The sequence below is a fragment of the Zasmidium cellare genome, assembly GCF_010093935.1.
Source record: "Zasmidium cellare ATCC 36951 unplaced genomic scaffold M409scaffold_2, whole genome shotgun sequence".
Lineage (NCBI taxonomy): Eukaryota > Fungi > Ascomycota > Dothideomycetes > Mycosphaerellales > Mycosphaerellaceae > Zasmidium > Zasmidium cellare.
The window spans coordinates 1,025,404-1,047,049 of NW_022986946.1; the positions used below are offsets into that span (position 1 = coordinate 1,025,404).

The 21,646-nt window shown below is 54.3% G+C and overlaps 9 protein-coding genes across 9 annotated transcripts; 4 read left to right on the plus strand and 5 right to left on the minus strand.

The window, feature by feature from the left end:
- Nucleotides 1-24: 24 nt before the first annotated feature.
- M409DRAFT_62647 (uncharacterized protein) lies at nucleotides 25-1,769 on the plus strand (the record flags this gene model as incomplete). The annotated part of the gene is made up of 5 exons (XM_033815263.1): nucleotides 25-380; nucleotides 440-927; nucleotides 992-1,242; nucleotides 1,319-1,629; nucleotides 1,679-1,769. The coding sequence occupies 5 exons, from the start codon at nucleotides 25-27 to the stop codon at nucleotides 1,767-1,769; spliced, it is 1,497 nt and encodes a 498-aa protein (XP_033673899.1).
- A 182-nt stretch (nucleotides 1,770-1,951) lies between these two features.
- Nucleotides 1,952-2,724, minus strand: M409DRAFT_16961 (uncharacterized protein; the record flags this gene model as incomplete). Its single annotated transcript, XM_033803839.1, has 3 exons — nucleotides 1,952-1,989; nucleotides 2,040-2,554; nucleotides 2,609-2,724. 3 exons carry the CDS (start codon nucleotides 2,722-2,724, stop codon nucleotides 1,952-1,954), a joined length of 669 nt encoding a protein of 222 aa, XP_033673900.1.
- Nucleotides 2,725-3,555: 831 nt separating this feature from the next.
- On the plus strand, nucleotides 3,556-6,036 carry M409DRAFT_49511 (uncharacterized protein; the record flags this gene model as incomplete). The annotated part of the gene is made up of 3 exons (XM_033811262.1): nucleotides 3,556-3,654; nucleotides 3,714-5,672; nucleotides 5,725-6,036. The coding sequence occupies 3 exons, from the start codon at nucleotides 3,556-3,558 to the stop codon at nucleotides 6,034-6,036; spliced, it is 2,370 nt and encodes a 789-aa protein (XP_033673901.1).
- A 471-nt stretch (nucleotides 6,037-6,507) lies between these two features.
- Nucleotides 6,508-7,671, minus strand: M409DRAFT_16963 (uncharacterized protein; the record flags this gene model as incomplete). The annotated part of the gene is made up of 1 exon (XM_033803840.1): nucleotides 6,508-7,671. One exon carries the CDS (start codon nucleotides 7,669-7,671, stop codon nucleotides 6,508-6,510), a length of 1,164 nt encoding a protein of 387 aa, XP_033673902.1.
- Nucleotides 7,672-8,058: 387 nt separating this feature from the next.
- On the minus strand, nucleotides 8,059-8,827 carry M409DRAFT_62649 (uncharacterized protein; the record flags this gene model as incomplete). Its single annotated transcript, XM_033815264.1, has 4 exons — nucleotides 8,059-8,128; nucleotides 8,183-8,479; nucleotides 8,553-8,608; nucleotides 8,810-8,827. 4 exons carry the CDS (start codon nucleotides 8,825-8,827, stop codon nucleotides 8,059-8,061), a joined length of 441 nt encoding a protein of 146 aa, XP_033673903.1.
- Nucleotides 8,828-9,130: 303 nt separating this feature from the next.
- M409DRAFT_16965 (uncharacterized protein) lies at nucleotides 9,131-10,537 on the plus strand (the record flags this gene model as incomplete). The annotated part of the gene is made up of 3 exons (XM_033803841.1): nucleotides 9,131-9,626; nucleotides 9,675-9,884; nucleotides 9,987-10,537. The coding sequence occupies 3 exons, from the start codon at nucleotides 9,131-9,133 to the stop codon at nucleotides 10,535-10,537; spliced, it is 1,257 nt and encodes a 418-aa protein (XP_033673904.1).
- A 579-nt stretch (nucleotides 10,538-11,116) lies between these two features.
- M409DRAFT_62650 (uncharacterized protein) lies at nucleotides 11,117-13,039 on the plus strand (the record flags this gene model as incomplete). The annotated part of the gene is made up of 3 exons (XM_033815265.1): nucleotides 11,117-12,187; nucleotides 12,519-12,583; nucleotides 13,009-13,039. 3 exons carry the CDS (start codon nucleotides 11,117-11,119, stop codon nucleotides 13,037-13,039), a joined length of 1,167 nt encoding a protein of 388 aa, XP_033673905.1.
- A 1,078-nt stretch (nucleotides 13,040-14,117) lies between these two features.
- Nucleotides 14,118-16,185, minus strand: M409DRAFT_16967 (uncharacterized protein; the record flags this gene model as incomplete). Its single annotated transcript, XM_033803842.1, has 2 exons — nucleotides 14,118-15,285; nucleotides 15,338-16,185. The coding sequence occupies 2 exons, from the start codon at nucleotides 16,183-16,185 to the stop codon at nucleotides 14,118-14,120; spliced, it is 2,016 nt and encodes a 671-aa protein (XP_033673906.1).
- A 2,859-nt stretch (nucleotides 16,186-19,044) lies between these two features.
- M409DRAFT_16968 (uncharacterized protein) lies at nucleotides 19,045-20,859 on the minus strand (the record flags this gene model as incomplete). Its single annotated transcript, XM_033803843.1, has 4 exons — nucleotides 19,045-19,531; nucleotides 19,588-19,832; nucleotides 19,887-20,474; nucleotides 20,530-20,859. 4 exons carry the CDS (start codon nucleotides 20,857-20,859, stop codon nucleotides 19,045-19,047), a joined length of 1,650 nt encoding a protein of 549 aa, XP_033673907.1.
- Nucleotides 20,860-21,646: the final 787 nt, after the last annotated feature.

Genomic DNA, 21,646 nt, shown 5'->3' on the forward strand with positions numbered 1-21,646 from the left:
GCCTACCAAAGTCAATCGTGCAACATGGACAAGGAACCCACAAGTCACGCATACAGCGTCAACCCCCTTAACGGACAACAGTATTACCACAACACCGATGCCCCCGGCGTGTCAGATTCCATACCAACCCAATTCAGAGGCACGACGGCAGACCAACCTGACATGAATATCCTTGGAAAGCAACAAGTTCTACGCCGCAACTTCAAATTCTTCACGGTGCTGGGATTCGCTAGCACGGTGATGGTGTCTTGGGAATGGCTGCCGATCATATCCATCTACGCGCTGCAGGACGGAGGGCTTCCTATCGTATTTTGGGGATTGGTTGCTGGTTGCTTGGGGATGGGCCTTGTGTATGTGTCTCTTGCGGAAATGGCGTCTATGTGAGCCCCTGTCTCGCCAAACCAAGCACAAGGTTCACCTACTGACCTCTCCATATCAGGTGTCCTACGGCCGGGGGACAATATCACCTCGTATCAGAGCTAGCACCTCCATCAATCCAAAAAGAGCTCAGCTATGCCGTTGGATGGCTCACCGCCATGGGCTGGCAAGTCTGGGTCACAGGTCTCTGCTTCGTCATGGCCAGTGTCATTCAAGGGCTGATTGTGCTCAACAACCCCAAAAGCTACGTCTACCACGCCTGGCATGGTACTCTACTCACTATCGCAGTGGTGATCTTCGCCCTAGCCATCAACGCTCTGCTTGGGCTCCGACTCCCAGCAATCCAGAGAGTATTCATTGTGCTCCATGTCGTTGGATTTTTGGTGATTGTCATCACACTCTGGGTCACGGCACCACATGGCAGTGTCCATGATACCCTCCTGCACTTTACATCGACCAGTGGCTGGGACAACCTGGGATTAGCATCAATGATCGGCGTCGTGAACCCAATAGGGTCCTTGTGTGGATATGATGGCTGCTTTCACATGGGTACATACATGCCTTCAAATAAAGCATTCCTAAACATCCTCCTCAGCTAACGATATAACATCAGCCGAAGAAGTCCAAGACGCCTCAATCGTCATCCCCAAAGCCCTGATATGGTCCTTCACCCTCAACGCGCTCATGGCCCTGATCATGGGCATAACGTTCATCTTCTCCATCGGCGACCTCGACTCCGTCCTCGCAACCCCGACCGGTCAGCCCTTCATCCAAGTCTTCTACAACGCAACGCAAAGCCACGCGGGAGCTACTTTATTAACCTCAATCATCGTCGTCATGCTAGCCTCAACCTGCATCAGCGAGGTCGCGACCGCGTCCCGTCAGCTATGGTCTTTTTGCGCGAGATGGCGGCTTGCCCTTCTCTGGCTGGCTCTCACAGGTCTCTCCTCGGTGGAATATCCCGCTGAATGCGATATACATGACAGCCGTGATTAGTTCGCTTATCTCGCTGATTGATATTGGTTCCTATACGGCTCTGAACGCGATCAACTCGTTGGGCGTGGTGTCTCTGCTGTTTTCGTACACCGTGACGATTGGCTGCTTGGTCCTGCGGCGTGTGAGAGGCCCAGCTCTGCCTAGGAGGCGATGGTCGCTTGGGACGTATGGATTGGCTGTCAATATTGCGTCGCTGTGTTTCATTATCCCTGTGCTCTTCTTTGCTTTTTGGCCGGTTTCACGGCCAGTAACACCGTAAGAAGTATTGTCCTGCTGGCGGAGACAAAGCTAACGGTCTGTACAGGGCGGGATTCAATTGGTCTTCAGTGATGTTTGTTGGGGTTTTGCTGATAGCTTTGGCCCACTATGTGGTGTTTGCGAGGCATCAGTACTAGTGAAGCGGGAAGATTGAACAGTGGTAAGACATTATTGCTCCAAGACGGCGTGTTGAGGGCCAGTTTTCTGGCGCTATGGACGACATACTATCACTGTTGCCGCTGTTGCGTGTCTCGAACACCTTCCCACACAAGCAAAGGTCAAATCAACGTCCAAGATCGATATTGTGTCCACGACTGCTTCACTGCTTCTTATGCTGCGCATAGAAGAAGTTTGCTCCTGTCGATGATTAGAATCCAAAATGAAAGCTCTAACCTCAGGACGCCTACCAATAACAGCCAAACCATTGTCCTCCGCCCACTGACGAACGCCCATCCTCTCCTTTCCATAACCCCAATGCTGGCGATCAGCAGGCGCAGTGAGATTCAATGGCTCGTGGGTTCCGTTCTTAGGAGTCAGTGCTACGAACACGTATCTGTGCTTGCCAGTCTTCTTGGGCGGAGCAGGTGCTTTATAGGGAACAACCTCCTTGAAGTCTTGAGACGTGTCAATCGTTCCGTCGGATGTTAATGGAATGCCTGTAGCAATCCAGTGGCACATCTCGCTCCAGACCGGATCATCTCTGCTTTTCGCATCGGGGTCAGTCAAGGCGAGGGTAAGCTGCGGGAGCGTCCTCTTCAATTCCGGTAAGTCATCGATGAGCTGCACGTCTGGTGTATTCTTGACTTTCTTGGGCTTGATGGTGTTGCCCACGTCGACGTCGGCCTTCTTCCATGAGATGGAAATCGTAAGGAATGGATGGAACGCGTCCAGAACGGTTGGAATGATCTCAGCCTTCTTCAGTCTGTTTCGCTTTAATCACTTCCTTGAATCGACCTTTCGATGGTCTTGAACATACTGCTGGATCAGGTCAAATCGGCCGTCTACGTTGAGAGGCTTCTGGTCAAGCAATGGCTTCGCGACTGCTACTGCAGAGCACCATGCAAAGCTGAGAATGGCAGCTGAGAGCTTCATGTTTCGTTGTTGCTTTGCTTTCTTCACAGTATGGAAAGTGGAATGATACGTTCGAGAGAGGACAAGGAAGGCAGAGAGGGAAAGAGGTCGCGTGCCTGCAATACTTCCCCGCCATTGGTCTCCAGAGCTGCACGCTGACGTTGAGCTTGAGCATCTCCTTCACGTTCTATGGTAGCACCGCGAATGGTCTGAAGGCAGCTTGATGGTCGAGCCAGCATCGTCAATTGGTGATGGAGACGCGGTCGATGCCAGAGGGACGAGACGAGTCGAATTGCTGGGCCAGTGCTTGCTCTCCTGATGCGGACGCGGAGAATGATGAGACACTGGGTCAGGAGGCGGCTATCAGGCGCAGTATCAATCGGATCAGCCTGAATGCGCAGGACTCTGCGTATGTAGCAAGAGTGCTTTTCGTGCAGTGCAAATTATCCATGAAAGACGATGCATATTTTGTTTGGAGATTGTTGAAAGTCGGAGCGCAAGACCGAGAAAGTGAATAGATCGGCATCACGTGCAAGTCCGTCGCCCGCGGCACCAGACGCGCCAACCCAAACAGAGCGACGGGACGTCAAGTCGACCTCCAGGTTGGCGCAGGACGAAGCAGACTTGGACTTGCACCAGTTCTCCTACCCACGACCGCTCAACAACTCCCTCCAGAGCAGAACTCTACACCTCGCGACCGCACAGACACCGCGACTGACTTGAAACGGCGAAGCGTGGCCGGGGCGGTCCCGGTTTCGAGAAGCTTTTGAGGCCCCTCTGCTTTGGCTTCAGGTCGTCAAACAACAAAACACTACCCGTCTTCCGCAGCATCGTCTGCCCATCCCATCAGCCATGGCGGCCCTCGGCGAGGACCTTCTCAACGTCGTCAACAAGCTGCAGGATCTGGTCTTTAACACCATCGGAAACGACTCCTTGGACCTCCCCCAAATTGTACGAAGCTCTCCCAGCTGCCGCATGCGCCTTAACATGTTTCAGCTAACGTCCTATAGGTCGTCGTCGGCTCGCAATCCTCTGGTAAATCTTCAGTCCTTGAGAACATCGTCGGCCGAGACTTTCTCCCTCGAGGCAGCGGCATCGTAACTAGGAGACCACTCATTCTCCAGCTCATCAATCTCCCCTCCGACCGAAACGACAAGCCCACCGACGATGAAGTCCATGTACCGCACACGCCTGCTTCAGTAGCAGGGCAAGATGAGTGGGGAGAGTTCAACCACATGCCAGGGCGCAGATTTTACGACTTCCAAGAGGTGAAGCGCGAGATTGAGGCAGAGACCAACAGAATAGCTGGCGCCAACAAGGGCATCAACCGACAACCCATTAACCTCAAGATCTACTCGCCCCACGTCCTCAGCCTTACGCTGGTGGATTTGCCAGGTCTGACTAAGGTACCAATCGGCGACCAGCCCACAGATATCGAGAAACAGACTCGCAACCTCATCACAGAGTACATTGCGAAGCCGAACAGTATTATCCTTGCTGTGTCTCCGGCGAACGTAGACATCGTCAACTCAGAAGCGCTCAAGCTTGCTCGACATGTCGACCCTGTTGGCAAGCGTACCATTGGCGTACTCACCAAGCTGGATTTGATGGATCACGGCACCAACGCTCTGGACATTCTATCAGGACGAGTGTATCCATTGAAGCTTGGTTTCATCGGCGTTGTGAACAGGTCGCAACAAGACATTCAGGGGAACAAGAGCATGTCTGATGCGCTTGCTGCTGAGCGTGAATTCTTCCGTACCCACCCCGCCTACCGAAATATTGCACCGAGATGTGGCACACAGTACCTGGCAAAGACACTCAACACGACTCTGATGCAGCACATTCGAGAACGGTTACCGGATATCAAAGCCCGTTTGAACACTCTTATGGGACAAACACAACAAGAGCTTGCGTCTTACGGCACCGACACCTTTACTGGCAAGGAGCATCGGGGCTCACTCATTCTTCAACTGATGACACGTTTCGCCACCTCCTTCATCTCTTCGATTGATGGTACCTCGTCCGAGATCAGCACCAAAGAACTTTGCGGTGGTGCTCGCATCTATTACATCTTCAACTCTGTCTTTGGAAACAGCCTAGAGACCATAGATCCTACACACAACTTGTCATCTCTCGACATTCGCACAGCCATCCGAAACTCGACTGGACCAAGGCCTTCTCTATTCGTGCCAGAGCTTGCCTTTGATCTCTTGGTCAAGCCACAGATCAAGCTGCTGGAAATACCCAGCCAGCGGTGTGTCGAGCTTGTGTACGAGGAGCTCATCAAGATCTGCCACACATGCGGCTCAAATGAGCTTTCGAGATATCCACGGATGCAGGGCAGACTCATCGAGGTCGTCTCAGATCTGCTACGTGAACGGCTTGGACCCAGTTCGTCGTACGTCGAGAGCCTGATTTCGATACAGCGAGCATACATCAATACGAACCATCCCAACTTCCTCGGCGCTGCCGCTGCAATGAGTAGCGTCATGCAGGATAAGCACGAGAGAGAGAAGAAGGCCGCTGCTGCTGAGGAAAAGCGGAAGAGGGACGCCAGGAGGAAGAAGGAATTGGAGGGTGTCAACGGGACCCACACTCCAGAAGACGATGAAGAAGAGCTACCATCTGTGTTACCGATTCGGAACGCGCCAAAGACTAAAGAGAGCAGAAGCATGAGCCCTGCAATTGGCAGAGACGGTCACAGAATTGGTCATCCCGCCAATGGAGGTCCTGGAGGAAAGGATTCTTTCCTCAACTACTTCTTCGGCAAAGAGAGCGGTGCGAGCGCTGGCGCTCTGCCTGGGCAAAACACGGCAAGCTCACTACCAGGCACGAACTTTGGCAACCGACACGTCAGCCAGAACACTGAGCCCAGCATAAGTGCTAGTTTCAGGCGAGGGGACACACGGCCGCCTCCAGTACAGGAGCTCGCTGTGGACGATTTCGAACAAGAGGATAATGGCTTGGTGAGTATTTCCATTCAGTCGACTGGGGTATGATGCTAACAGACGACTTCAGGATGATCCTGCCGGACCTGCACTGACCGAGCGCGAATCTCTCGAGACAGAACTTATCCGCCGCCTCATCAGCAACTACTTCAACATTGTACGAGAGACAATCGCCGATCAAGTACCCAAGGCCGTAATGCACCTGCTCGTCAACCATTCAAAGGACGCAGTACAAAACCGACTGGTGTCTGAACTCTACCGCGAGAGCCTTTTCGAAGAACTTCTCTACGAAGACGATGGTGTACGGGAAGAACGCGAGAAATGCGAGAAGCTGCTCGCCACCTACAAGGAGGCCAGCAAGATCATCGGCGAGGTGTTATGAGCGGGCGGGAAAAGTGTTGTCGGGCACGCATGGTTCTTCTGACGGTTTAAATTGTACTACTCTCACCCTCTGAGGAGCGCAAGTGCTGTAGGCGATGGCGTTCGGGACACTGCTCCGTTCTTTGGTGGAGCCAAGGATGAAGACGAGAGGCGATCAGAATCGCCGTTGTGTATAGATGGATTGTCGGGGGTGTTTGTACACTATACTCAATGTGCTACTGAAGAGAAAAGGACTGAGGGCACACTTCTGAATGCTCTTGTTTCAACTTTTGTTACTCTTGTCAATGCTCCGGATATGTGAAAACTTCCAGATCCTTGGAAGTTGGTATCGCCCAAGTACTGGTGTTGCCGTATCGCCCAAACCCAGCTGGAATCGTCACATCGACCGAGTGCCCATACCTCAAGTATTTACTGCTGCTTTCCCAGTCGATCTCTCGCTACCTTCACAAAGCTCATCCAGTTCACCATGGTCTCACTTCTTCTGAGCCCATGGAATCTTGCTTGCGTTGATGGTCATGAAAGTCAGATCTCGATGGGAATGGCCTTCGTTGTCCTGTTGCATCGACTTGTTCTTCAGAATTGGCGCGAGGACACTTGCGGCCATCCCAAACGTCTTATACACCTCCTTGGACACCTGCGATTCCTCCAAGGTCGAGTGGCACTTAGTCAGGAAGCTGGTGACTTGCTGCATCTCGTCCGGTGTGGTGTCCGACTTCCGCTGTCTTCTCGAGATATCTCGGTATAGCGCTGCGTATCCTGCTTTCATGTGAGAGCCGCCGTCGTTGCTCAACTGCTCCGAAAGCCACTGCCGGAAAAAGTCGATGGCGAGCTGACCACTGCCCTTCATTTCGGCCGTTGCCTTGTAACAGTAGGCAGGTTGCATCTCGAACAATCGCCTTTCGCAGGCCATGAGTTTCTCGCGGAAATGGGCTCGCTTCTCCTGAAACAGATCCCAACATCCCATCGCACGCAGTCCGGGCTCGCACTTGGCGAAGGCCCCTCTCCACAGGCCAAGGATGGCAATGGAGGCTTCGGTGAACAGCCACTCTGCTTTGACGGCCGAGGCGAGTTCCAGCATTTGGAGAGGGTCAGATGCGCAGCTGTCCAGGACGTCATTGCGGGAGAAGTTCAAGTGGTTGACGACGTGGATCTTGGCGACTTGTTGGCACTCGTATGCCTCTGCCACCTCCGTGACCTGTAGCATTGAGGTTCTGGCTTCTTGGAACGAAGTCTCGAAAGTTGGCGTGATGTGGTACATCGCTTCGAACACGCGCTTGTGGGCATTGACACGAGGCAGCCGCTGCTTGTGAAGCTTCTTGACTGCCGCAGACGCATCTGCTGGAAGTTTGCGTGTAATCATCTCTGTGGTAGTGTTCTCCGACTCAGTTGCCTTCTCTTGACGAGCGAGCAGACCGAAGGCGTCGTCCTTGTCGAAACGCAGCACGTAGACCCAGCGGTCCTTGCCGCCATCAGTCGTCGACTTGGTGCCGTTCCAGCGCTCACTGATGCTTGCTTTGAACCATCTGGAGTGGAGGGCGAGGACGTAGCTATGCAGCTGGAATGTGTCGTCTTGGTCATCGGAGGTCAGAAGGATCTCGACGTCTTCGTCGCCGGATATTGGAAAGCTGGAAGCCATCGCTGCTGAGTGTGCACGCCCAGCAGAGAATAGCAGAAGGGTTTGAAGTTTCGCAAAGTCGAGAGAGAGATCTGTGGCTGTCGCTTGTATATCAGCCGGGAGCTCATGGGAGGAGGATATAGTTTGTGTGCTTGCGCTGTACCTGGAGTAGTACTGAATGTCGGTGTTGATGGTGAGTGTGATTGTGCTAGTGGAAGTTGTGGTGGAAGAGTGGGCTTGCAGAAGTCAAAATGAGGAGACGGTGCTGAAAAGCAGCTGAACGAAAGTGAGGTGCATGTGACGGTGTCTTCATTTCATTGCCTAGTCTTTTCATGTGCAGAAACGCTCATGATGATCTGAGCATCGGCGAAAGCCATGATATTCCCCCCAAAACGCCCCGACCCACGTCTACTTCAATGGGATGAAACGCGAGGAGTGGGTGGCACCGATACCTGGACGACCGTGCTTGACTGGCTTGCTGTTTGAGTTGTTAGTCTCATACTCACATCGCAATACTCTCGGTTATACGTACTAGGAGATGGAGAATTCTGCAAGGTAGTGGCCAACCATCTCAGGCTTGATCTCAACCTGGTTGAACTCCTTGCCCGAGTAGACACCGACGACAGAGCCAATCATCTCTGGGACGATGATCATGTCACGGAGGTGAGTCTTGACGAGGTCTGGCTTCTCGTTTGGCTTGGCCTCCTGCTTGGCCTTGCGAAGCTTCTTGATCAGACCCATAGGCTTGCGCTTGAGACCACGGTTGAACCGACGGCGAGCGCGGGCGTGGACGACATCACGGAGCTGCTCGGACGAGAGGTCGAGGAGCCTGGTGAAGTGTCAGTATTGTGACATGGTCTGCCCGAGGACTGTCTCCAAAGTGTCCAATTTTATGCACTCACTCGTCAAGGTCGATGCCGCGGTAAGAGAACTTGCGGAACGCTCTCTTTCTCTTGAGCTCTGTAAAAACCCATTGTGTCAGCCGATATCCTATCTTCCAGCGCCCCTTCGTGGCCCGTCCACAGGGTTTTAGCCATATAGGGTGCTCATGAAGGAGCGCCTGGATGAGTGCAGAGTGCGCGTACCGGCAGCCTCCTCAGCGTTCTGTAGAGTCGTTAGAATTGGTAGAAATGCGAGCAATGCATTGATGAGCACTCACGTATTCTTCGTCAGCCATTTTTGCGGTGGTGGGCGATGGACTGGGTGTTGTCGGATGTTTGTCGCTGGTCGAGATTCGCAGAGAACGAGAATTGGAGTGAAGCGCTCGCTTGAGTGTGCGGGCTTGGCGTTGTTAGCGCCGCCGATAACGCTCGGGCCACCTCGAAGCGCGACCTCTTCTGTTTCTTTCAGTCGCTTCCATCTTCTCGACACAACCACCACCACCGCCACCGAAACAAGCCTGTCGAGGCGCAACAACAAAACCCACCTCAGACAGTGACATTTTGTAGTTTGCATTTCGCGCGTACTAACTACCACCAACATGAGCGACCCGGCCGAACTGCAGGCCAAGATCATTGCACTCCAGGGCCGAATCAACAAGCGCAAACAGCATCATCCCACCCAATGCGGCGGTCGTCACTTCGCGCAAGATGCGACTCGCGGCAATGCTCGCTGGGCACCATTTGACAGAGGAGGTAGACCGCGACATCACCAAACCCACAAGAACCGTGTCCTTGTGCTTGGAGGTGGCCAACCTACAGGAGCAGTCGACCGCGAGTCTGCGCCGTCCACACCAGCCAGCCAGGCGCTCATTTCAGGACAAGCAGCGGCAATGGGGCAACCTCATCCAGTGACCTCGTCCGCTCAAGAGCAAAAGCAACTCCAACCTAACCCCTACCCCTCTACCCGTCCGAACCCCGCTACTTCGATTCCTCCAATACCCACCAAGGCAGCAGCAGAGCCCGCTCGTGAACTCGTCATCGATGGGATTCGATTTCAGATACACGCAGGTGGCAGCAAACTGATTCGTATCACCGGTGGGTGCTCAAAATCGCATAAGCAAGAGAAGGAACTAAATATATCAGACTCGGCGACCGCCGCGAAGAAGACACCCAAGATAGCGAAGGTTGCAGACGTACAGTTCCTCCGCACGAAACACGGTAATCTGATACGCGCTGCTCCTGGCAAGAAGAGGTATTGTGGAAAGGATGGCCTGTACATGGAAGATTTGGACTTACCTGAACGCCATCGCAGTCGCCTCCAAGTTCCGCAATGCGAGAATTTCACGAAGCACGGTACCGAATTCCTATCATCCCCTACTCACTGGCCACGCTTCGGCTCCCCGTAGCAATGGTATGCCGGTAAGCTACCCCCTCAGAAGCTGATATCTGTTACAGGTACTTGTTCTTTCGGCCCAGCCTGCCGATTCACCCACGATCCCACGAAAGTCGCCATTTGCAAAGACTTCATGCGCACGGGCGCTTGCAAAGCTGGACGCAGTTGCGACTTGTCCCACGAACCGACCTACCACCGTGTGCCGGCGTGCACCCATTTCCTTCGCGGCAACTGCACCAACAGTGCATGCCGCTATCCCCATGTCAATGTTTCCCCTGCCGCTTCCGTTTGCCGTCCTTTCGCTACCCTGGGCTTTTGCTCCAAGGGCGCTGATTGTGAGAAACGTCATGTTGTCGAGTGCCCTGACTATGCCAACCATGGTCGCTGCGCGAATCGTGAGAAGAATGCTTGCAATCTTCCACACATCGATCGCGCCGGCGCTCTGCGCAAAGCCGCTGAGCGTCAAGCCAAGACCGGCTCTGAAGATGATTCCGATGTCTCGAGCAGCGATGACGACAAGAATGAGGGTGATTCAGATGTCGCGGAGGACATCGACATGGACGACGACAGTCACGAGCTTTCGCAACAACAGGATTTCATTGCCTTTTCTTAGGATCGGAAGCCTGCCTTCCAGATGCATACAGCTTCGGGCAGGGCCTCAGGCAGGACATTGATAGCTCTCGAAGAGCCGAGTATGGTTTACATCGATCATGATATCCACATTGAGTTCAGCAAAAGGAAAGATAGAATCAGAAGAATCGAGAAGAAATACAATGCACTAGTTGCTTTCAGTCTGGTCTGTGCTACATTCCTGAATACTTTTCACAACTCTCGAGCATACCGAAAACACTAACCACTGCTCGTACCGTGACCTTGATGTTTCATTGCATCTTTCGCTCGTTCATGTCATCACCGCACTGCGTTTGGTAGCAATCTTTTTGGCGCCCAAACGCGCACAGCCACCAGGCTCAGCCAGCTTGGCCTGATGGATCAGCGCGAAAGAAAGCAAACACACTGCCTCCAATGGCCTTCAAAATATGACACGCCTCTGTAGGACTTGAAACACCCAGAACACTCCTCGGTAGGCCGATTTTCTCAAATCTCTTTGTCCTATTCACTCCACCTTTCCGCGACCAATATCCCTACGGCCCCGCAGCCAACGCGTCCTGCCAAACACGACACACACACGGCCATGCCGCACCTGAAAGATTTACTCAAGAAGAAGGAGAAGATTGGGGCAGATCAAGAAGCTGCGAGCGAATCGCATTTGGACGTGCCGCAGTTCAAATTCATACGCTCGACTACGGAGTCAGAGGAGATCATCGAGCCACCAACGCACCCAGATGACCACACCGGCCGCCCCAGCACCGAGAAGAAAGAGCACCGAAGGACACTCGGCTTCCGCCACTCTTCCAGCTCATCCATATCCAAGGATCCCTCGTCCACGGCAGTCCTCTCCAGCGTAGCGGAAACGTCCAGTCAGCAGCTGCCGGTCAGAACTAAGGGAGAGCGAAGGCTTTCGGAAAGGCTGCACCTTCGCCGGGATCGCTCGAGATCCGCATCGGCGGAGTCGAGCACGCATGTGCCGGAGGATCTGCCTGCCGCGCCCGATGCTTTCGCGCCGACGGCGGGGACGAGTGTAGATGGAGCTGAGGACAAGGCGGCGAAAGAGCAGCGGGAGGCGCAGTGGGAGAAGAGAGCGACAATTCTGGCTATGAGCAGTCCTTTGAGGGAAGGACAGGGACAAGAACAAGCTGAACAGAGCGAAGGGACGTCGAGGCATAGGAGTAGGAGTCCGAGCATATCTGACGCGGCTGGCGATGTCAATATCCAGGAGGCCATTCGGCTTCATGAGGAAGGGGACCTGAGGCTATCGACAGAGATGTTTGGACAGCTTGCGAATCCAAAGGGAGCAAACAACGCTCTTGCGCAGGTGCTCTACGGCCTCGCTCTGCGCCATGGATGGGGAATACCTGTTGAAGCGGACAGGGCCATACACTACCTCTCACTCGCAGCATCCAACTCGGCATCGATCGAAGAACAGGCCCTCTCATCCGGCATGAAGAAAGGCGGTGCGGCCAAAGGCGAGCTGGTTCTGGCCATCTTCGAGCTGGCCAACTGCTTCCGACACGGCTGGGGCGTGAAGACGGACGCGATAGCCGCACGACAGTACTACGAAACGGCAGCAAATCTCGGCGACACAGACGCTATGGAGGAGGCCGCTTGGTGTTACCTCGAAGGGTTTGGGGGCGCCAAAGACAAGGTGAGTTTGACTACTCTGTTCTCCTACCAATCTATTCCACGTGAGACCCAGAAAGAGGAGCACATGCGACTCCCGGACGTGCATATACATGACGCCATGCACAAAAGGGCCGGTATGGCAGATGCACGAATGCCTTACGTGCTTGCCTGCCTGCCTACGCCATCCGGCCGAAGACAAGACAGCTGCTGGTAGGATCTCATTGCTCGCTACTGCAGCAGCGAAGCCACGGGCATAGCGCCTCGAAAGTTGGGCACCATCCCCCATTCCCTTCCATCATTCATGCAAGTCAGATGTCAGGAATTTCCAAGGCTGACTGCGATGCGACATCTAGTTCAAAGCGGCGCAGTACTTACGACTCGGCGAATCTCAAGGGAAGAAGAGTGTTGGTAATTCATGGTACGTATCCCATCGCGATCCTCTTTGCATCTCCCTCGCTCCCTCATCTACACACCACCAAGAAGTCATCTGTCCATCAAGCTATGCGGCAACGGTCTCTCGTCGGGAAGGGAGGGTGTGGCTCTTCCCTCCCTCCCTTCGATTGCGCGTGCGGCGGCAGCCCCAAAGAAGCTTGCATGTACCTGCCTCTCGCAAGTCGCAACAGCTGCACGATGCAACGCTTCCCGGCGATTCGTCTGTCGAGCCATGCAGCTTACGACACTTCCAACATCTCATGGCCCTGCCAGCCTCCCTCCACACCCACCGTTTCCCGTCTCGGCAAGATCGCGGCAGTGCTGCTGTTGCTGCATGCATGCATCACCTGCTCTTCCTACTCTCATGCACTGCATCGAACAGAAAAGCTGACCAGACTTGTGCGCTTGTAGGATCTGGAAGGACAAGTATAATCCAAAATAAGTACACGCAGTCGCAGGCCGTTGCGTGTAGGGCATCCTCTCACTACCACAATAACCTCCCGCGGGATACCTCTCATCGAAACCCGTGTCGAGGTTCAGGTCGGGATCTTGAAGTGGGAGCCTGTTCTCGAGCAAGTCACGTTCACGTTTTTTGACAGGTGTTTGTTTCTCCGGAGAGCTCTTCGTCGAATTGGGTGTATTACCGCCTGCGTTGATGGTTATGCAGGTTGGAAGTCTATGAGAGCACACGGGGTAGAATGATTGATGAGCGGTCAGGTCATCAGGTTTTTAGGAACGACCGGGAAAGTTGGTTCTTGCAGGAAGTGTGTGTAGGAGAAAGTTTACGGGTCTTTTACGATGATGAGCCGTCGGGCATTTTTGTTCTTTTCCTGCGAGGCGTTTGGGGGGCATGTGCATTCTTTGATACTGTAGTTTCAGATGATCACAAGTATGTATCTTTTCCAAGTATCATGCTTGATTGTGTGATGATGATTACACTATCTACCAATTTTTGTGTGTCTGTCTGGCCAGGAATTCTGTAGCCGCTCTCGAATAGATACAAGAACATCTCTCTCAGAGAAATCGAGTCAACATGTGTCCCCGTCAGATCTTGCCGATTTGTACAAACAGAGCTCCTCGTCGGGCTCCTTCGCCGCCAGTACTCGTAGATAGAGAATGTGACCGCTGCCAAAAAGATGTGTTTCAGGACAAAAGAGGATTGCAACCAGTTTTTGTTGTTTGGTCGATCAATCGCAGGGTATCGCCAGAAAAGCAAAATTCAAAATGTGTCTAACAGCTTGTTGGTCACACAGCCGTCTTTGCATGGACATCATCCATCCTTCCGAACATGTCCAATAGAATGGAAAGGGTAAGAAGAAGCCGAAAAAAGTATGTTGGAGGATCCGGTAGCTGGCCAGATGCAGCTGTCTGTCGTGTAGTTAAAAAAAAAGGTCTGCATGTTGACAAGGAGGTGGAAGAAGGTGTTGGTGTGGTGGTTCATGGTGAATCGTGAGTTCATTTTCTTCGTGAGAGGAGGTGTCGTCTAATGCCGCGTGATTTCGTTTCCATCATTTCATCATTCATTGCTCAAGTTTGAATGCATAGTCGTGACTTTGTCGTCGGTTGGTTTGCTGCTGTCGGGCTTCGATCTCACTGTGGTCTCGGACAATCTCCTTGAATTGCCGGACGACGTCAACAGGGATCTGATCCCACAGCAGACTTCGGGTGTAGACTTCCGCTTTGTTGTTGCGAGCGTGGTCTTGCTCCAGGTTGGCCAAAGCCTCGGCGAGATTACGTTTTGGGGGTGGCGCTGGCTCACTCTGCGCTAGGGCGTGCGGCTGGTCGTAGCCTGGGAAGTCCATGTTGGTAAGCGACGCGTACTGTGCGGTCGTCAAAGCAAATGCCTGGTCGATCTCTTGCTGCTTCGTGGGGGAGGTAATGCTGCGGTGCATCCGATCTAACCGGCTAGCTTTGGGGCTGTTGTAGGCTATGTTGGACGGCATCGGTTCATGGCCCATTCTTGCCACCGCCCGGGCGTGCTCATGCGTGGGAGCCGGATTCGCTTCAGCGAGGAGATTGTTGAGCACAGTGGGCGCAACAGCGCGTACGTTGGCGGGCATTTTTGGAAGATCGGGCGGCTGCGAATTGGCTGGCTTTGATGCAACAAAGGCGCCGCAGAGTAGCAGCATGAAGAGGAGTCCTGAAGCGATTGGCTGGTCTGTGCTTTCGTTGCCCTTCTTAGCCGAAGCTTGGGTGACAGTGGCGGAGGAAGACTTCTTTTCGAGGACAGGCGATGGCTTGACGAGCTCGGGCTTGGGGTCGTAGGGAAAGTCGCTCAAGCCATCGGCATGGAGATCATTCGCCAAGATGAACTGATCCCACTCGTGTGGTCCAGCCATAGTAAGGGCCTCCATTTCGGCGTTGAAGTCTGTGAGACCGGTGCTGCTTTGGGTAGCAGACATGGGCACAGGGCCGGCTTCCAGCTGCTCCGTGAGAATGTGCACTTTCTTTCGCAGGCTAGAGGCCTCTTCGTTGTGCCTCACAAGCATGTCTCTCTTTTCGTCGTGCATGGCATCGATGATGCGCTGGGCTTCCTGTAGTCGCTCCATGGCAACGTGTCGCTCTCTCTCCCGCTCCCGGTGAAGCTCTGCAAGTTGCGACTCAAGCATGGTGATTTGCTGAGTATAGCTCTTCTCTTTGACCTCGAGGTCCTCGGTGTGCTTCTTCTTACGCTGTCGTGATGCAAGCCTGTCGTGCGGTCAGTATCAGATGAGGCAGTCATACGGTAAGGGATACTCACGCGGCCTCTCGATTTCGCAGCAGGCGCTTCTGTTGCTTGAGCTCCTTGAGCAGATCATCGTCAGTAGTCTTCTCGATCATGTCGTCGATAGTCTGGATATTCCGCTCTTGCGGGATGTCGATGCGGCCATTCTTCTTGCGAATGCCCTCTCTCCTCTGCAGGTCCATCACACTTCTTGATGGACTACCTGGTCTCATCCGCTTGTGAGATGGCCTGCCTTCCATTTCCTGCTGCGCCATTCCCATCCAGTCCTGGTGAGAGTGAGGAGACATAGGCGTCTGAACCTGCGGGGCGGGAATGAAACCGGCCTCAGAAGTCTGAATGTTGAAGGGAGCAGGAACTTGGGGCGCCTGACTGAAGCTGCCATGTGCGCTGTCTGATCGATGATAGGGAGCTGGTTCGAACTGTGGTGGAGGTGGTGGCATGAAGTCGACGCCAGTCGTAGGCGTGCAGTTCCCTGAGCCATGTTCGAAGGGCCACGACGGGGCGTGATGCTGTTGCTGGACGAATTGAGGCGCATTGGGATTGCCTTGCCTCATGTACATGGCGCCATCCTCATGATAGGGATTGCTCGCTCCAGCGGAGGCGGCTTCGACTGGCATGGCTCCGGCATGGTAGCGTTGATCCCACTGATGATGGGCATCGACGGGCGACAGCACGCCGGCGCTGTTGGCGAAGGAGTCCTTCCTGAAGGCGTTGTTGTGAGGACTTTGCATGATGTCAGCATCCAGTATGGAGGGATCCAAGACAGCCGAATCGTCGTCGTCGATAAACGCCGCTCGTTTGTTGTCAAGCGCAGAGTCTGTTTGGGGGTGATGATAGCCGTATCTGGAGCTGGCGTATGCCATGTTTGGGTTACTTGTATGCAAGTAACGGTGTAGTTGCAGCGGTGAGCGGTGAGGACGGGTGTATCCGACGGGCCTGCGCGGTTCACGCGAAGCCGGCGCCTGTTCAGAGAGCCAACGTGACTGCTTCTGCTACATCCAGGCGGGCGGGCAGGCAGCGACGGGGAGCGCCAGGATCGACGAGAGGGCGTCGACGGGGCGGCGGAGGGAGGGAGGGAGATGAGCCTCGAACGACAATCAATGCTGGAAGAGTGATAGAGAGTGGCAAAAGGGAGCAGGGAAGGGCTTGCTTTCTTGTACTAGCACCTCGCTCGGGGCCTGAAGACGAGTGGACGGAACGGGCTCGGGAGCAGCGCAGTCGCAGCAGCAGCGGCGGCATCAGCAGCGAGGAGCAACAGACGACAGCGCGGCGGGCAGGCCCCGTCTCATTCGGTGCCCAGTCGAGCCTTAAGGATCGGGTCTTCGTGCAGCAGTGGTGCATTAGGGCGGCAGCCATTCGACGCTGACGGGCGGCGGCATTAACGCGCTTCTCGCCGCGCGGGCGCACCCAGCGGCAGCAAACAGAGCAACACACTGACGAGAGCATCGTCCATCGCATCGCATCGCATCGCCCAGGGCACCCGTCCGCACGGCGCTGCGGTCGCTGCTGCTGCAGGTCATGATCATGCGGCTGGGGAGCTCGCGGGGAGTTCAGGCTGGCTGGCAGGCTGGCAGCGATGGGCGAACACATGGCTGGGTTTCAGATGGCATGTGACGCTCGCCTGATCGACTGGCCGCCCGTCGCTGCGTTTCAGCACGACAGCTGCCCACGCTGAGCGCCGTCGATGGGGTGACGGCGCTCGCAAGCAGTGAAGCCCACGACATGTCGTCGGCGCCGCACGGTGGAAATGGGAGGGAGACGGTAGACTAGCACGTAGCGGCGCTCCGGCTCGAATCACTCACAGATGGGCGGGAAGCATCGTGTGGGCCGAAGCGAGCAACGGCAACCTTCTTGTCGCCGTCGGTCAGAGCCCAAGGGACTGCAGGGGTTCTTTGACGTCGACTGCATCGTGCGTGTGTACCCAAAGGTGGACGAGCCCAATGCCCTGCCCGACGACTTCACTTAAAAAAGCCCGCATCGCTGCGATTCGCGATCTGGCTTTGGCGGACGGCATTGCCTGTTGACTCACCTGCAGCTCCTCCTCCTCAGTGGCCTGCCTCGCCCACACCTGCTCTGCCGAAACTTCCTGGATCTTTTTCTTCGCTTACTCCCAGTTGGCTGCTTGACCGCGAAACGCGCGCCAGGGGTGCTCTTCTTCAGCATCATCAACATCATGACGACGGAAGAGCGGTGATACACCGCTGCTTATGACTCTCCAGCAGTGCGCGTCCCTACGCCGCGAACAGGGCTCTCAAGTGGAGCAGCGGATGTAAACAGCCTTGGCATTGAAGGTCTGGAGCGGCGGTGGAAGGAGAAGGTGAATGCGGCAAGACATGGTGGTATCGCAAGATCTGATTGAGGCGAAAGAGGCAAGATGGCGGATTTGCTACACGGTACAGTACGGATGGATGCACGCCTGGAGTCAAAAGCACCCCTCCTGCATCCATCCCACGATTTCCTGGCTTCGATTTCTCTCTCGTCAACCGCGCCCCGACTTTACCTGTCGTCAGCAAGTCCACGTCCACGAGTCAGCTCACCGCATCCATCTCGCTCGCAAAAACAAAATACTGTACGTCAGTCCACACAATAAGAAACTGCTCTCAGTGCTGCTCAAGGCCTTCAGGTACCCGCAATCGCGTGGAATTGATTCGGCTGTGCAGGAGCCCGAAGCATCGGGTTTGAGGCGGCCCCATTCGGTCTCTGTGCCCCCACAATGCCTTGATCGTGCATTGCAGAGTGCTCGGCTGTAACACATTGAGCCACCGAACCCGTATGGACGCTCAGACGAACACCGTTTGCACTGGCCGGTATCCTCTGCAATCACCCTGTGTCAACTGCACTTGACAGGACAATCACACCAGGCTGGTTTGCATCCAGTGATTGCGGTCGCAGTAAGCCTTCGTATTGGCATCAACTTGCACCGCATGGCTGCCTTGCACAACCTGAAGGGAATCGATGGCGCTCAGCAGGCGTAAAGGAGCATGGCAGCTGCAGCAAAGAATGAGTTTTGCAACACGCGATCCGGGTTTGTTGCAAGGCGCACAGCATCCGCTCGTATGCCGCGGCACCGTTCTACTGCTTGCATGGAACATATACCCCACCAATTGGGCAACAACCACAAGCTGCAGGCGCTTGCTGCAGCTGCAGCGGCCCTCAGCCTATCAGCCGCCTCGTTGTTTGGGAGACGACACAAACTCGAGCCCAAACCGATCTAACGATGGCGGCCTCACATGATTCTATGAATGGCTTCAAGACATGGACGCGCATTCTCAATACAGGCAAAGGAGCAGAAGTTCAGGCGAGCCGAAGTTTCAGTCGTCGAATCGTGGAAGATGGCGCCTCGTTTGCCTCAAATTTTGGGCATTCTTCAAAATCGACCAGCCTCAGGACCTCCGCCGTGGGGACTGCTGCATCATCTCAGCGTACGGTCTGATTCCAAGGGCAATCAGCGCTGTCAAAAGGGTTCATTCCTGGCCAGTCAATCATGAAAACTGACTGTCGCAACCAATTGTTTGTCGAGGTCGCACAGTGATCTTGATCATTGGTCCGCTCAGCTTGCGCTGCGAACACCGACGCAAACCTTGACATCACCGCGATGTTTCTTGGAATGACAATCACGCAAAGAGCTGTCTGTGCACTCGTAACGACGTGATGGAACTGGAAGCTTAGAACATGTGACTGAGGAGCACTCTCGCGCGGCAATTCATTCGACGAGCTTGTTACTAGCCCACCAGCTGAGCCGAAAGACTGCCTCTCGACGAACATCGCCAATCGGATGCATCGTTTGGATCGCCCTGTCCAGTATACTGAGCACGCTGTGGGTGAGGACACAACGGTCTCTGCCTGAACACCTTATCCTGCAGTGTGTCGTTGTGCCACTTCGTTGCAATGATGTACTCTGGAGCCTGACCTTCCTCGGTCCATCTCATCAGCGCCAGCAAGATATCATGCTCGGGATCTCTGAAGCCGGGGACTCCAGAAACACATCCTGGCCGCAACCCAAGTGCACCAGCTTGATTTCCTCCTGCGAAGTACCAAGGCGCATTGACGTTGGATGGTGTTCCTTGGCAATGTTGCATCCCTGGCACGAGGAAGAATCGATACCACGAGTCCAACTCGACTCCCTTCGGCAGTAGTGTCCGCATCACCTGCCTGTAGAAATACTCCGAAGAGCCGGTGGGTATCAGGCCGTCTGCAAAGCCGTGATATCTGTGCATCGATTAGCACAACCCCTTCAGCACGCTGGGGACAAAGGTGTGACTGACTGCAGCAATTTACCGCCTCTGGCATGGAAAGGGCTGATGTCGAAGTCTATGGCCGACGCGTTACCAGGCTGAACTTTGTCTGCCTCTTGGACGATGCCGTAATCGAAGTCGTAGAAGTTCCAGTCTGGCTGGTTGAGCAGGAAATATCGAACATAGTCGATGCCCAGACCGTTCGGCTGATTCCCTCCTATTAAGACCTCCCACTGCGCCTCACTTCCTGGCTCCAATCGAGGAAATACGAAAGTCTGTTCGTATCGTTAGAGGAAGGCTTTCAGTGAGCACTGGGTCATCCGACATACCTGGTTCGTCTCAACGTAATCGTTGAAGATCTTGTACAGCGTATCAATCTGTGGCCCAGTCAAGCAACCTGCTTCGGTTTGATTCGCTACCTGCGATTTGCATAGAAGCTCTTCTGGGATGAACTCGCAACCCCTTGGATCAGAAACGATAGTATCGATCAGCCCATCCTGTGCATCGCACTGTCGCAACACCTCGGCGCCAACGATGGGAAACAAGGCAGGTGGTATATGATGAGCTGACGTCGTCGGTAGGTTATACAAAGCCACTTTCACGGTCCAAGTCTGCAAATGACTTGTCCACCAAGCAGCTGAGCCCGCCAGAACGCCATCAAAATCTTCTGGGAACATCTCGACTTCTTTGAGGCCTTGACGACCGCCTGTCGAACATCCCGAGTAGTAGCTGTACTTCGACTTGGAGCCGTAGTACGCCTGAACGACTTCCTTTGCCAACACGACGGATCCATGCATGGCTCGATAGCCCCAATCGGTCAGTTTCTCCTTGTTCAAAGCCCAGGATCCATCGGAGCTGTTCGAGCTGTGTCCCGTGTCTGTAGACATGGAGGCGAATCCATATCCAACACCGGCGGCCTGCACAAGATTAATATTCCTTCATCACTCTTTTCAAGGATGCACATTCACGCACCAAGTCAAGCCAGTTGATTCCACCAGCGAATCCTCCGTTACCTACTGCCAAGAATCGATTATTCCAATCATCTGGTAGGAATAAGCCAAATGAGTAGGCCGAAGTTGGACTCGAGGTGACGTTGATCTGGACCGCGCAGACGCTTCGCAGGAGAACTGGCGAGGTCGGGTAGGCGATGTCTCCTGCAGGTACCGTGAATGTTGCGTTTGCTGCTACTGTTCTTGCGAATGCCACCGACGCTTGGGTTGGGAGGATGGCCTGGAAGGTGTATTTGGAGCATTCGAATGCTGTTGCCAATGGCAGGGCAGCGAGGAAGAGACTGGACTTCATGACGATGGCCGGGTCATATGTCGTCAACAGTCAAAAAGATGAACGAAAGCTGAATGGTACCGTCCGTCCACTACAGGAGGAACAACGACGAGGGGCAAAAGAAAGATCCCAAGAGACCGTCTCCGCACCATATCATAAAAAATCTCGGATATCTCTCTTTTGCAACCCTTGCTGGCAAGATCGGCTTCGCGGCTTGCGTGCGTGTTTCGGCTATGCTGTGGAGGACGTCACAAAACCGACCCACCCACCGCACTACTGTATGTACTCCTCCATCGGTCGACAACCTTTCAAAAACCAGGCTTTTTTACTCGACTTTCCATTCGCAAGCCTTACCGCAAGACCTCTAGTAGACCGGATCAATACCGACTGTGAATTCATCTTCCTGCAAGCCTCGCGAAATGCCCGGCAAAGTCGTTGATGTACGATGTATAGTCAAACTTCTGCCACTTCCAACGGCACGCTAACGTCCCCGATACTTCAACGCGGGGGATCCATGGCCGATTGAACTGCCAGGTTCGACTGCCGACTTTTGGGGTCTTCGCTCCACCCGGTACGGCAACGTTGCACCAAACCTGCAGCCATGCGCATCGCTTCAGTCGCAAAGCACCAGAGCGACGAAATAACAGCGTGAAGTCCGAGGAAGCTTTTGGTTGGCGCAAAGTCAAACCGAATTCGTAGAGCCTCGACTTGACTCGTGTTGGCCATGGAACCTTGCACACAAGTGCCACCCGGGCTATTGCGCACCGAGGGTACGGCATGTGAAGAATCTGGGTTCTTTTTGATACAA